General features: G+C 41.1%; 1 protein-coding gene across 1 annotated transcript in view; it reads left to right on the forward strand.

The window, feature by feature from the left end:
• The first annotated feature begins 856 nt into the window (after window positions 1–856).
• prmt3 (protein arginine methyltransferase 3) overlaps window positions 857–16,018 on the forward strand; it is a 60,810-nt gene continuing 45,648 nt past the window's right edge. The window contains 11 exon segments of the mRNA XM_029428729.1: window positions 857–920; window positions 1,015–3,092; window positions 3,354–3,483; window positions 4,512–4,594; window positions 4,685–4,734; window positions 4,915–5,020; window positions 5,763–5,910; window positions 6,432–6,573; window positions 8,309–8,374; window positions 9,725–9,846; window positions 12,232–12,331. Coding sequence (XP_029284589.1) covers window positions 3,071–3,092; window positions 3,354–3,483; window positions 4,512–4,594; window positions 4,685–4,734; window positions 4,915–5,020; window positions 5,763–5,910; window positions 6,432–6,573; window positions 8,309–8,374; window positions 9,725–9,846; window positions 12,232–12,331 — 969 coding nt within the window. The 5' untranslated portion in view covers window positions 857–920; window positions 1,015–3,070.

Here is a 16,018-nt window from a genome sequence, read left to right on the forward strand (position 1 = left end):
GTTTCTGGTTTCATGGTCTTGGTTTTTGCACTCGATGCCTCATTGCCACAGCTTACTGTGACACTAGAATTTAAATCATGGAGCCATCAATGTCAAACAAGTCAAAATGTCTGCTGTGAAAAAGGCATTGTAGACAGATATTCAGAGAAAATGGAGTAATACATGAAAACCATTATACAATAAGAAAACTAGGGGTGTAATCTATTCCTTTACTTGACAAGTGAAAGCTTGATTTATTTTCAGTCAAGCACAAAACACCAGCTGAATAACACAAAATCACCCCTTAGTAGCTGACAATAAGTTCATAACTCATGACATTGTGATTTATTTGCAACTAAGAGTCAATCCTTCAGAATTCAGTTGTTTTTCTATTCAATAAAATAAAAATATAAAAATATTCAGAATTAACATCTGACAGTCTGTGGCTCAATATTCTGATCCAAGATATACAAATGTTTGCTTCGACATATCCACAGCATCTTCCTTCAGCATACTTAATCCTAAACGAATATTATGGCTTCTGTACTGCACAGTTCATCAACACACGAGAGAATTGTTTGATAGAAAAACAGTTTCCTCTTCGTCCTGCAGCTTTAAGTGTTGTGGCCATGCAGACATTAGTCCAAAACGAGGCACAGCTGAGCTGATGCCGCTCACTGCTTGGAGTTTATAAATAGGGCTCTGGCTTTGTACTTTACTATTGGGTATGGTGCAGATTAACAATGAGCCCTTCAGTCTGTTCAAGGCAAGTTTTCCTGTTGAATGTCATTTTTGATTGCAGCTATTTGAATACTTATGTTCATGTAAATATACTTTGTAAGCTTATGATCTTAACCCGTGTTGCACTTTACTCTGCAGGCTGTTTGTTCTTTGTTTGTAGCTTCTGCTTGGGGATGTAAATTGTGAGAAAGCTCAGAGAGGTATTGTACGATATGTCAATATGCAATTTTAACACCCATGAACTTTTAATACAGAACAATGTGTACAATATCTCCATGTGTTTTGATTTGATAGGTTATGTCGAGAAAGAACAGGCCCCAACGAGAGTCCACAATGACAACAGAAAATATAAAAGATGGAGTGAAACACCTTTTCTAAGAATCCCTGGTCACAATGGCAACTTTTACCATGCACAGGAAGATCACACCATGGACCATAAATTACCACAATTCCAAAGCCAATATCCCAGTATTTCTGAAATACAAAATGCTAAGAGCCAATTCAGCCACTTAAAACCTGGCTCAGCCTCAGTTACTCAAGAACGAAGTACTGTGGTGTACAACCGCTTTGGAAACAAAGCATTCCCTTTCCCTAATGGCAAGAACATTCATCAAGCAAACTCTGATACTGCATTACCTGCAGGTGGATTTCAGGTTCCACCCCGTATCTCTCAACCCAGATTTAAGTCGAGGGCCTCCCTCTATTCTCATAGCAGTAACGTGAGTCCAAGGATACAAGCCTTTAAGTCTAGTCTTAAACCCGAGTCAAAAAAGATTCATATAAACCCCTCCAGACACATTTTCCCCAAAAGCTTGAATCCTGGCAGGACAACCTTGTTGCAAAGTGTTTTCAGACCCATCGATACAGGACACTCTCCTGGCAGCAATTCAGCAGGAAAGGTTGAAACATGGATGTCTTTTCCATCATGGAGTCCCAGGGTCTCTAGCAGTGAGGGGATATCTGAAGCAAGAGGATATACCCATGTGCGCCACCTCAAGCCTAGTGTTCCCAAAACACTGTCCCAAACCAGTTCTAATGCAGGTAGAAATGTCTTGGAAAGAACCTCTGTGAAAAGGAATCCTGGCAGCCGGCGTCCTCCACCAACAGATGAAGCACAAATCGCTGCTCATGGAGGCAAATTTAAATCTTTCCAAACACATCCTAGATATGATCTCCCTGCTCCCACCCCGTCATCAGACAATGAAACTGCTCCCATTCAGACATTTGCAGAGATGACCCTCCCCCCTAGTTTGAACTCCACAGGTATTACTTCAACAGTTGTTCCTCCAGTTACTGGAGAGTGGAGCACCAAGTCTGCTTCACCCATGCCGACAGAGGGCCGAGATGCAGAGTGTACACCTCAGGCAACGGTGACGGCCAGTCTGAAATTAAAGCAGAAGTTGGATCTTCCTTGGAACAATACGTTGACAGTCTCTCCTCTAGAGCAGCAACCAGCAGACGAAGAAAAGAGCCCAGTGTTTTCTCATAGTCTTCTAGATGGAAAAGTCTCATTTAAATTGAATATAAAATTAATAACTTTTTTGCTTTATTTCTGTTTTTTGTCTTTTCTTTACATAATGACTTTGCTATAGTACACCATCAATCATAATTGATCAGTTTGGCGGTAAGCTAAACAATTTGAGTAACTTATAGTTATGACATTTTATTTATGATCTAACAAACTTATTAACATGCAAAAAGATTTACTGTAAAGTCATATTTTTCATATTATTGTAGTAAAGCTGCCTATTTATAACTTAGCCAATATGAAGTAGTGTGAAATATTTGAACAGTTTTTCTGTCTGCACTATTGTCATCAAATTGTGCATAACTGTATCTACGTTTCCCCCCAGAATCAGGCTGACATTATTTGGAAACTTTGTAATCTTTACTAAACATTTTAAATAAGATTTTTTTAATACTGTATGTTTGGCTGCACATCACTTTGATTGGTGGTGACTTAACCACCGTGGGCCAGCGGGGTTAAGAAGGTTAAACCGTTGTCTAAGTGTTAAACTGTTGTAAAAGGTTTATAAGTTATTAAGATCTTCCATCAAAACTACAAAGTACCTGAAGCTAGCTAAATGTATAACCAGCATTCTCTTAAGAAACCGTACATTTTCTTTATCAAACTATTCCTTTACCAGCAGTCCTATTACACAGAGGACGTTCCTATTATTGCCATTAGTATAATCATAAGTATTGATAATTCTAAATGAATAGTCATAAATTAAACTTTGAGGACATCTTGTGGTTTTCACCTGGAAGTGCATGTGCTTCTGACTCTGCCCGGCCCCTTCTTTACGTCACCTAACGTCACCAGGAAGTCCACAGAAACCAAGGCGGCGACATGGCAGAATACAGAGACCCACGTGAGTTTTGTAAATAGCAAATTTAAACCCCCCAAAACGGTACTTTTTGAAAATGTAAGCGCTTATTTTGCCTAGTGGTCACTTCTATTGCGTATATAGCGAATTCATTGTTTCTGAAGTTGCGTCACACGATGCGTTTTTATCCTTTTGCCCAGCTGTAGCAATTGTAATGTTAATGCTAATGTATGAGGTCATGAGCTTAATTCAACACTGCCAAAATAAGTCTGTGCATGCGGCTGTAATGAGGTTTTATTTTGACAGACTGTGATGGAGCTGCTGACGAGATGCCCGAGCTCTCTGACGATGAGGACATTGAGGATGATGGAGAGCAGTGGATGGAGGAGGAGGAGGACAGTCAGCCAGTTAAAGTTACCTGTCTGTTCTGTGACATGTGAGATCACTTTCACCTTCTCTGATAGTAAATCCCGACTGTCCGTTCTCACTTTTACTAGTTATTTCTATTTACTCAAAGCTCAAACAGCCTGCACAGGCACATCTAATGACTGTTTCCTCCCTGCTTCACAAACAGGACTGTGACATAAGTAGCTTGCTTTCACAATCAGATCAGAATCCATTATTTGTCCCACAACGGGGACATTTACATTGTTACAGCAAAAAAACACCTTTGTTTTTACACCTGCAGTTCGGTTTATTTCAAGAGGAAAATAAGATGCATTGTTGCATTTTAGTTCTGGTCTGGTTCCTGTTCACACTGACATTTTACAAACAAACCAAGAGGGGTGAACATGAAGTTCTGCATCCTGCATCATCAGGACACATGTGGGGAAATAATTTCTGAGTTAATGCAGCACTTGAATGCTTGTGATGTGTATAATTATGTTCTTTGGCGTGGATTATAAGCATTATCGGTATTATTAGACGTCAAATTGACCCAATGTTATGAATAATGACAGGTTATGATTCCGGGCTTATTACTGTGGGCTCGCTGTCACACACTTTTTAATGGAGTTAATGAACTGACAAAGTACACAGTCAGATACAAGCACAGCGGTTTTACCAGCTTTTTGACCTATTAATCAGGGGAAATACCCGCGCTGACTAGCATAATTGTTGATTAGCATAAATAATGTATATCCATGGCCTTTTTATAGAGATCAATTATAAGATCGCCTCCCGAACTGATTTCAGCAGATGGATTTATTAATAGTTCATGCAAAAATCTCACACCTGCTTCCATAAAATCCTGCGGTTGGGTTTGTTTGCTTTCACACCACAGATGATCCGCACCAAGTGTTTTCCATTCATAAAATGACAGGTTTAATACTGTTTGTTATCACTCTACTGTACGTTATGATCCAATGGACTTTCTCTGCAACGAAGCAATACATCATTTAGAAAGTTTAATATGTGCAAGTCGAATCTTTATTTTCCTACCTAATATGTCATTGTGTGTTTCAGGTTGCTGAGCTCTGTGACTGCCACCCTGCAGCACTGCACAGCTGAGCACCAGGTCAATCTTGTCGACGTGATAAGAAAACACAGTAAGTAGACACTGATGCTCTCTGCGTCAATGAAGAGTCAGAGGATTATTCAGTTTTGTGGAAATAGCTCACTCTTTCCCCCCTCATTAGGTTTAGATGACTACGGTTACATAAAGATGATCAACTACATACGGTCAACAGTAAGTATTATCTGTACTGAGATTTGATTTAAGTTTGCCACATTGTGTTCATGGTGCATTTAATATTTAACCCAAAAAAACATCCACTGAAAGATAGTCCAGTCAATTCAGTTCACCTAAAAAGAAAGAAAGAAGTGTAATAGTATAGATGGATGTTTTTATAAACCAATCTGTTTATAGAAAAGTGACGCATCCTGCCTGACGGGGCTGCCAGACACTCCCTTACCCTGGGAGAGCGAAGACTTCCTGCGACCTGTCCTACAGGACGACCCCCTGCTGCAGATAGGTACAGCACCACCTTCACGTTTTATTCGAGCGTTTAAGGTTTTGATTAACTGACTGCAGTTTGAGTAGCGATCTCAACAGATATGTCGGACAATTTTTTAAAAACATTTTATTTGAATCCGTTGAAAATGTGTAGCTCTAAAATCCATTCATGGTTTGCTAAATCTTGGCAGGAATGAAACAAACACACCAAACAAAATAAATGGTCATTTCCTGTATAGAGTTATTGTTTGCAGAAGAGGTCTTCTAAAAGCACCACCGGCAGGTGTGAAGATCTGTATTGAGGCAGATTACATGGTTCCCACAGGTCCTTGAAATCCTTACAAGTTGCTGAATTTGAAGAAAGAAAAGGCCTTGAAAGTTTTAATAGACAAAAATAGACATGGGTCATTTGAAAGTGCCCGACTAGAAATATTAGATGACATTTTCTTTACTTAGAAATAACGTTTCCTTCGTGTAACGCAGCACACTTGAGTGTCTTAAGTGTTTTCACATTCAAGCCTCTCTTTTTGATGCTGGTCTGTGAGCTTCTGTAAAGTCTGATAGTTATCATTAATTAACCTTGATCCGTGTGCGTCTCAAACTATTCTGTGTTGATCATTGATCCTTCAAGGAAAACATTTCCTGCAACAGAAATGTAAATTACAACAGAAAACATGCTGCACATATTTAGTATTTCAACTTGTGTTAGTCACTGTGTTCAGACTATGTTTTACATTTGTGTCCCCCTTTGTTTCTGGCAGACCCTGAGGAGCTCTGTGAGGGTTCGTGCCTGCCGTCTGGGGCCGAGTCCCATGATGCAGTGCAGCGGAGGGAACAGGCCGTTGAGGAGAGAGTCCGTAGGTCAGAGGAGGCGCTTGCCAGATCCGTGGATGACCTGCACAAACTCCAGTCAGTGACGTTTCTGCATTTTCACTTTTTCACACCTCTAGTTGTGATAAGGTTGACCTATTAGTTTATTTTATGTCAATCTAGATATTTTTCTTTCCGTGTTCTTGAGAGCTTTCAGTGTATTCAGCGGGTAGCTTTACTTCTGCACTTCCCTCATGAGGCCAGCAGGGGGACACAGTGAACCCAGTATTGCAGACACATCAACTAGAATACCCTGTGGAAGAAGTTTGGAGCAAGGGAAAAGATTTATAAAAAAAAAAAGAAGGGAAAATTCCACTGCAGCATGGAGGTTAAAGTGAGGAGGGGAGGTAGGAAGGAGGGGGGCAATAAGGGAAAATTACAGAAAGAGTGAGGTTGGGGGGGTTGGAAGAACGTAAGAAAGATTAATGCCTCCCATCTCCTCCATTTACTGCTACGTCCTGCATGAAGGTTGTGTGTGCTTTCTGCTTTCTGGTCACTGCTTTTGTCCCATGTCCTAATATATGAGAAGTTAAATGCAGATCTGTCCCGTGTTCTTTCAGGCTGCTGGTTCAGGGTTTGGTGATGAACGCAGAAACCAGCAGATCTGGAAACCTGGGCACTGTGGCCGAGCTCAAAGAGGACGAGGACGAGGCCTACTTCAGCTCCTACGGCCATTATAGTATCCACGAGGAGATGCTGAAGGTCTGAGTTGTGCAAAAAACAAACACACACACACACACACACACTGACCAGGTCTCATCACAGTCTTGTGAGTCACTTCCCCCCCTGAGCGCAGCAGTCTCTGCAGAGCAAAAGTGGGCTCATCAGCGTACGTCTTGGCTGAAAGATTTCCATGTAGCACGTAAATGAAAATGATCATCTTTATGCACACATTGGTACTGAGGACAAGTCATTTTCCCAAAAGTGATAAATCAACAATAAGTGCTGAGCTCTCATGTGAAACACCAGCAGTGCTGCTGCATGGCGGATGTTTGAAACGCGGAAATACATTTTTACACTGCTCAAGCGCTGAAACCTTAGAGTGTGTGTGTGTGAGCTCGTTCTCCTCTCTTCATGTTCTACTTACTGCAGTGCTTAGAAATATTCCAGTTGCCCATCCTGATTGGTGCTAAGCACTGTTAAGTTTTGCGTCGTGTGTGTGTGCGTCAGGCTGTAAACGCCATCACAGCCTCAGGAGGGGCAGAGAAGAAGTGACGGGGGGGCTTTGCGGTAGAATGTGGTCAAATCTTTCACAGGTCGTCATGAAGTGCATCACCTATGACGCACTCTTTGTGTGTGAGAGGAAGGCATGTCTTGATATGACGTGAGTTAGACCTACGTCACTTGCGTTTTAAAATAAATTAACTTAATTTATTCCCAATTTACCCCGGATACTCATCAGCCTGAGAGTTTTAGCATTATACCAAAATTCAGATTTTATAAAAGCATTTTTTCAAACTGCAAGACTCTAAAGTCTTAATAATAGCATTCATTTTACACAACATTCTTTATGGACAACAAAGTCATTTATTTTGCAAAAATGCATTCAAGTATAGCCAGGCAAATGTCTTCTAAAGTTAGGGTCTTTTAGTTTGAAATTCCCTGTTTGTGTCACTGTCCCTCTGCTGCTGCTCAGCAAGGATACACTGTCTGAAACACAGAGGGAATGGACAGTGAAAACAAATTAGAGCAACCAATAACTTTCAATGTACATATGGGCATGTAATAATTATAGTAAAATTATCTTTCAAGAACTAAGTATTGAATAGAACTTCCTGAGTTCCACCGCATCTTGCTCTTAAGGCATGTTCCCCTCATTTCAATAGATTCTGTAGCTTTTCCTCCAGAGGGCAGTTGCTGGGATTGTGGGCAGATTAGTTCGGCAGGTTCATTAGCCATTCCTGACCTCCACTCCAAAGTTTCAGGGTTCCTCCCAGTTTTATCTATCTATCTATTTGGTCTGCTGTTATCTGCACCTGTGTAGAAAAACATGTTACATGCCATGCTCTGAGAATATATTTTTCCATAGGGTCTGATGAGGCTAGTGTTAAATTCAACTTCATATCGCAACATTATAGCAACGACTGTACAACTTGAAGAATGTAAATTATTTGCAAAACGTTAGATTTATTATGACCCTTCTCTTGCAGGGATAGTTCGGATTATTCAAAGTGGGGTTGAATGAGGTACTATTTATAGTCCGTGTAATACTTATGGTAGATGGCAGAGAAACAGGAGTAATACAATGGAGGCTTTGGCGAGAGCGTAGATGGATATACGACTTCTAGACACTGACTGGAAAAAGTAACTCATACAGCCCCACTTTAAAAACAATGTGACCTATCCCTTTAACCCTTAGAGACCCCGCAGTAAAAATGGTTTTAGTCTCTCTTTGTCCATGTGCACTGTTCTTCATTTTTCAATATTCCCTCCACAGGATAAAGTGCGCACGGAGAGTTACCGCGACTTCATGTACCGCAACCCTGAAGTGTTCAGAGACAAGGTGAGCAAACAGATGTGTGTATGAATGTGTGTATACAGTATTCAGGGGAGCGGATTTAATGTACAGCCAAGCCTATTAACAGAAATAGGCTTGTGTATTTTTCAGGCAAGACATTAATAAGGTGATGGTGTCTGATTTAAAACAGTGTGACTTTATTAGCGCCTTGAATGTCGACTGCAGAGTGCTGATAACAGACGCATGCAATCCACCACATAACCCACAACAACCCCCCCCCAAAAAAAAAACCTTACACCCCCCCCCCCCCCCCCCTCTCTTTTCCATTGCCTTTAGTCGCAGGAAGCAGTGGCCTGTATCATTACCATCCATTATATGGGCGGCTGCTGGTTAGTGCCTGGATGAGGCTGTAGAGGAGGGAGGCAGGTTTTGTTGATGGGAACGTACATTATCCCTGTCACAGAGAAACACTCCGCAGAGAGCGAAGTGTCACCTTCTACAGCAAGCGCTAGAAGGAGAACAAAGCAGGACATTTTCGTTTCAGTACTTTTTAGTGGGCGGCGGCTGAGCAGTACAGTAAGATGGAGAAAGAAGTTGTGTCAGCAGTGTGTTGGCGACCCTCTGTGAACCTATAAAGGCAGCGGGATGCTTACAGCGGAAGTTAAAGCCGCCTTAAATAGAGACTCATATAAACACAGTGCTACATATAGAGGCGTGTATAGTCATTGAGCTGTGCCTCGGTCATTAACACCAGTCGGGGGCGAAGATGAACAAATTAACTGAGACCTTCTGAAATAGAAGTGACACAACAACGAGGGCAGAAAAAGTTACTTTGAGGAGCAGTTTGATCAGTGAAGGTATTGAGGACAGCATGCCAGACATACAAAACATTAATTTGGATGACTTGACCTCCAGATGTGAGCACAAACGTGGAAGCCAAAGCAGCTCGAGGTCACTCGGTTGTGGAAGTTCCTACAATCCTTCAGAGTTGCTGCTGCTTCATTTTCTTTTTTGTTATCTTCTTGTTTTGATTTTGTAATGCAAGAAAAATGCAGTTTAAATGTTTATCATGCTTTGATTTATAAAACATATACAGTATGTATAACATATTTATTTATTTTCTGCATAGCAATGGTTGTGCCTCTTCCCAAAAATATAAAAACTGCAGATCACCTCTTAAATCTTAAAAACGTGTCCTTCGGTCAAAATAAAAAAAATGATATACAGAGATACAGTATGTGGAGTGTCTGACCAGCAGACGTGTTCACACTTCAACATCCAAAGCCAACGGTTTCATTTCATCCTCACGAAGCTGCCTGAATTAATTTACAAATGACTTTGAGCACAGTCATATTCTTACCCCTGTCCCACCTCCTTCCCCTCCCCTCCCCGCAGGTGGTGCTCGATGTGGGCTGTGGGACTGGCATACTGTCCATGTTCGCTGCCAGAGCTGGAGCCAAGAAGGTCATAGCAGTCGACCAATCAGAAATCATCTATCAGGCCATGGACATAGTCAGGTGAGACACACAATACACTGTCAGTAAAACATTTTTTTTAAACCCGTATGTATATATTTATGTTTGCCTCCAACCAAATGCACTGGAGGTTGATGGAATTTCATTTATGGTGCTCACAGCAAAGAAAAGCAATAAAAATGCTAGCAGATTAGCATAGTTAGCTGTAGTGCTAGCTCGGTCAGTCATGTGAACCTCGCCTTGCACGTCATAGCGGTCCTTCGTGAGTTCAGAGAGGGGACGGGTCTTGTTCCTGTTGTCTGCAGCAGATGATTGTGGGAATGTCTGTGTGACCTCCAGCCACCTTTTTTATTTGTTGTAGCTGGCTGACTTCAATAGAGCTGCTGTCAGTCGCGTGGTCATAATGCACATTATTTACACCTGCGGTCTGACTCATTCACTCCTCTCCTCTTCTCCCCTGCAGTATCTACAGACACACGCACACGCACACAAGTAAGCACACATGTAGATGACCCCCTGTTGGTACCTTTTAATACAGTCCTCAGTCCAATTTCAGGTGCTGCGTTTTTCCAGTTTTCTAGCAGCTGGCTCTCCACAGTGGAGTCATTTACCGCCACCAGAGCCTGTCCCTATGTCTACCTGCAACCACTTCCTCCATCACACCCCTGCCTCTAAAATGCATTTTTGAGTAAGGGGCCATTATGACTGCTATTATTACCGTTATGTAAGATAGTGTCGTATAAGCAAAACAACGGGGTTTGCTGAAGGAAAAGGACGTTTTAATTTTACAGCCCACTGACTTGCTGTGGGAGTGTGTGTTGGCATGCGGGCTGCATCACAGGTTCGCCAGCGGTGAAGATTCAGATAAAGAAAGATGTGTAACCCCCCAACCCCCCTGCACACACACTCACATGTACATACACATGCAAACAGAAACACACACAGACTCTTGCCTTTGGCTACCTTTAAATCTATGGGTTCGCTTGGGTTGTGGTTTTAGTGTGTGTGTGTGTGTGTCAGCCACTTCCTCTTGATGTTAATATCAGGATTGTAATTAAAGTGGCTCCTGTTGGTTGGGCAGGAGCATCCATCTCCTGTCTCCACTCCGTCGGCAAAGTTTAAATGAAAAGCTAGATGTGACTTCCTTCCTTCACAGTCACTTCCTTAATGGATAATGTCTAAATAGTTTTTTTTTTTAATGGCTGGAATTGATGGATTATCCAATAGAATGCTTTCAATTGTGACAACAAAGTGGACCAAAATGACACAATATTTTACTTGGATGAATGAAATTCAACTTTTAATGGTGATATGAACTAAAGATAGAGGGACAGATTATCAGTTTGTGGATGTTTATCAGCCGACGTTTGAGTTTGGTCGGAGAATTCTGATCAGCCAGTAACACGTATCAATGCATGTAATTCAGTACATTAAATATTATCTTCTTTGCTTTTTCATTAATGTACGACTCCTGAAAGAAGCAACAAAATTAATATATATATATATATATATATTATATAAAATATATATATATATAATATTATAAAAAAATATTATAAAAAAATATTTTGCCACATGTGGGTTATTGAAAATGCTAACGATATTGGAAATTGTGTATCTTTTAATAATAAAAAAAATCTGAATTATGAGAAACACAAACTTGTATGACAAAGGATAGATTTACCATCAAGACAGCAATTATTCGCAGACACTGGTTTCCTGATGAAATGTACAATCTCTTTTTACCCCTCTCTCCACACACGCACACACACACACACACCCTTACAAAGCCACACAGATACTGACTCTCCCCAGAGTCCTGACATTGTCCTCTAAATTACCCCAATAATGAGATTACAGTGTTTCCCTCTTGTGAAAGGTGTAGGAGGTGGGGGATTGTGGGTGAGGGGTGTGGGGGCTGTTGGATCCTGGGAGGAGGTGATAGCAGCAGTAGCAGAGCAGCAGAGAGGGGAGAGACAGTTCAAGATAAGGATCGCTGCCACAGAAATGCACTCTGGGCCGCTAGTGAGTAATTGTTCTGTCCTCGGTAACATTAGCTGTCATGATAATGGAATATTCACAGAGATTGATACCCAGACTGGCCGGTCTGAAAGGAAGGATCATTTAAACGGCAGCACTGATCGTACAGTCCCTACCTGAGGCTGACACCTCTGCAGGCCCACAGTTACAGTTTCCCCCCTTTCGCACTCCCTACATGGCTCAGCGAAGAAAATAAATATAATGTGCTTGACAATGTTTAAAAAATGTATGAAAATGGATTGCTGCACAGTGTGGACAACTATAAAGCCCACTCTAGCACCATTGGTCTGTTGGATGCTCGGTGATGTAAAATTGTTACGAGTCATGTTACAATTTGTACATGAGTACAATTTTCTAAGTTATCTGACAATTGTATGCTTCCCACAGGTCCAACCAGCTGGAGGACAAGATCACTCTGATCAAAGGGCGCATAGAAGACATCAAGCTCCCTGTGGAGAAGGTGGACATCATCATCTCAGAATGGATGGTCAGTAAATTATTTACACGCGTATACCTACTGTAGCAGTTTGATTGTTTGACGGCAGTGTTCGAAGCCTTTTACTCCTAAAGCCTCATAAAATCAGTAAATCAAAAAAGCGTTTTAAGATCAATTCGTACTCAAAAATATGTTAATTCATATTGATACCTGAGGATGTGAATCAGTGAATGCGAGTGTCAGCTGACTAAATTATAGGAGCATTATAAGAGTCTGTCACGCTACCAAAATACTCTTTTGGGATTTCCACAAATTCAAGAAAAGAACATCAGTTCAGTCAGAAGTTGTCATCCACTTGTAATCTTCTGTTGTTTTGATGGAAGATGAGTTAATACATTGAATCTCCTGTACATGTACATGAGGGTTCAACTAGCTCCATGGCCTGAATGTGTTTATGTTCCGAGACCCTGTAGAGTCACTTGATTGAACACATTTCTGACGTGAGTGGTGTGGACCGCTCGGCTCGGACTCAAACCACCTCCCTGTCGTTTATAACCTCATGGATTTTTTATTACATAGTTGGAGTATTATGTGGGTAGACTTAAAACAACACAGGTGGATGAATGTTTGGAAGACGAGGTGTGTATGAAAGGTGTGAATTAAGATGTACATAGTGGTAAATTGGTAATAATGATAAATGGCTAAAGCCTGTCAATTTCATCAAAATCCACTGAAGACATTTGACTTGTCGTAGCAGGTACAGCACTAGTGTAATAACAAAGTCATTCTTCAAATTTATTTTCGTGCCACCAATATATTTAGAGATGCATCTACCTTTTTGGCCTTTGCTGAGCCCAATAAGTTTGCTTACATGTGTGGTGTGAAATGATCTTGGGAGCTTATTCTCCATCCAACAGTCTTCAAACTCTTTGAACTCAGATTGGTCAAATTGGTCCTTTACCAGCCAATGAGCGTGCATAATCCAAGGTGCCAGCAGCAGTGACGGACGTTTTAAACATGGCTTAAACGGGGCTAAACTCGACCATGAGCTCCTCTGAATACCAAACCAGGAAGAGCAGTCTTCTTTCCCCTTGATGCCCATTTATCAGGGAGATTCTCTGTGGCGATACAGGCGGGACGGCCAAAGTTGAACGCACCGCTGAAGTCATCCCTAATTCATGAGCATCCCGTATCTGTCCCCCCTCCACCTCCCCCATCCATCGTGAAACCCCAGGGTCACGAGCAGGGGTCGCCAGCCAGAGCCTTCCCATCCTCTCACCAGGGAAATTGAAATTCGGTGGTTGACATGCCGGAGGAACGGTGAAGGATAGGGGGCGTAATCTCAGATGACACCGGCTCGCAGAGCGCTAATATATCTAAGAATCCTCCAGTCACTTCTCATCATGGCGGCAAAGGCAGACATTTCTCAGAGAGACTAGAACTTCAAAGCTGCTTCCCAAACTGCCTGTATTAAATGGAAAAATGACAGTTGTCCCTGGAGTAGACTTTCTGGCCGGTGTAAATGGCTTTAGGCTGTATTAAACTTGAATGACTTTGTTTTATAGCCAGGTAGTGTCTTATTACTGCAGGGATATTCTGGAGATGTCATCGCTCTAGTATGTAATTCTTTTTTTTTTTTTTGCTTCAAATGACTTGTTCTTCAGAGTGTCATATAAATCACTTTTCTTATCACAATTCTTTGTGAATTTCCCCTATCATTGAATTCTTTTTAAAATAAATTCTGAATATTTTTGATCAAATGTTAATTTTCTCAAAATACAGCAAGTATAGAAATTGGGTTCAAGATTGATCACCCACTGACTCTAAAATAACCTTTTATTACAAAATTCCATTTGAAATGTATTACAAAATATAATTGAACCTCCCTTGTTTGTTCTCAGAGAAGCCATTTTTATGTTTCCCTCAGCATAATGCAATTGCTTTATGAAAAACAGTGAAAAACATAATTTGTTTCAGTTGTAGCCATTCAATGTATATAGATTCAGGAATTATCTTTAGTAGTTTTCATTGTCAATGGCCACATGCTGGATTCACAGGAAACAATGCTTGCTTTTAATCCTGTGTTACTGTTTGTAATATTATGTTTGATAACTCGCTGTTTACTGGTAAATCTTACAGTCGTTACTGCTGATACAAATTGAAGATTTCCGACTGCTCACAATAAAAGCACTCAACTGGCTTTTACTCATAGGAAATGCAAATGTATAGAGGTCAACTCATCAATAATGTGCAAACAAGACAAAGGTAATTTTCAGCACTTTCTTTGACATGGAATTGGATTACTTTTCTTCTTAGCCACCGTGAGCTGCAGCATGGAATACAATCATAATGCCAATTCTTGAGTAACTTTTTTAGTAGAACAGTATTTTCTAACCTTATTTTACCAGGATATGTTTCATTGAGATTAAAAATCTCTTTTTCAAGAGAGTCCTGGCCAAGATAGGCAGCAGCACAGTTACAGACAAATCAAAACAGTCACAACACAATCACAATCATAACATTAATCAAAACATTTACAGACACAGCGGTCTGCTTCAATATCTTTAAGAGTCGCTTTAAGTCTGTTCAGAGAGACCAGCTCTTTGAGTTTCAGCTCATTCTGCAGCTGGTTCCAGGCAGCCGGAGCAGCGTAACTAAAAGCCCTTTTCCCAAGTTCAGTACGGCCTTTTGGGACAGTTAAAAGAAACAGTCCTCGGCGCAAAGCTGATATGGTCCACTACATTTCCTACTAATGTAGATCCTTAAGTAAGAAGGAAGAGCACCAAGAATAGCCTTATAAATAAGGATGTGCCATTGTATCCGTCTACAGGTGGTCAGGGAAGACCATCCAACACGAGCATACAGGACTGTCTCAGAAAATTAGAATATTGTGATAAAGTTCTTTATTTTCTGTAATGCAATTAAAAAAACAAAAATGTCATGCATTCTGGATTCATTACAAATCAACTGAAATATTGCAAGCCTTTTATTATTTTAATATTGCTGATTATGGCATACAGCTTAAGAAAACTCAAATATCCTATCTATAAATATTAGAATATCATGAAAAAGTATACTAGTAGGGTGTTCAACGAATCACTTGAATCGTCTAATTAACTCGAAACACCTGCAAGGGTTTCCTGAGCCTTGAAAAACACTCAGCTTGGTTCAGTAAACTAAATCACAAGTATGGGGAAGACTGCTGATCTGACTGCTGTCCAGAGGACCATCATTGACACCCTCCATCAGGAGGGTAAGACACAAAAAGAAATGTCTCAAAGAGCAAGCTGTTCACAGAGTGCAGTTTCAAAGCACATCCACAAAAAGTCTGTTGGAAGGGGGAAATGTGGCAGGAAACGCTGCACAACCAAGAGAGATGACCGCAGCCTTAACAGCATTGTGAAGAAGAGTCGCTTCCAGAATTTGGGGGAGCTTCAAAGACAGTGGACTGAAGCTGGAGTCCAGGTATCAAAAGCCACTGTTCACAGACGTGTCCGGGAAATGGGCTACAATAGCCGTATTCCCATGGTCAAGCCACTTCTGAACTCAAGACAACGGAAGAAGCGTCTGACTTGGGCTATGGAAAAGAAGCACTGGACAGTTGCAGAGTGGTCCAAAGTCCTCTTTTCAGACGAAAGCAAGTTTTGTATTTCATTTGGAAGTCAAGGCGCCAGAGTCTGGAGAAAGGCTGGAGAGGAGCAAAATCCAAGTTGCTTGAAATCCAGTGTGAAGTTCCCA

This window comes from Cottoperca gobio, chromosome 3 (assembly GCF_900634415.1).
Source record: "Cottoperca gobio chromosome 3, fCotGob3.1, whole genome shotgun sequence".
Lineage (NCBI taxonomy): Eukaryota > Metazoa > Chordata > Actinopteri > Perciformes > Bovichtidae > Cottoperca > Cottoperca gobio.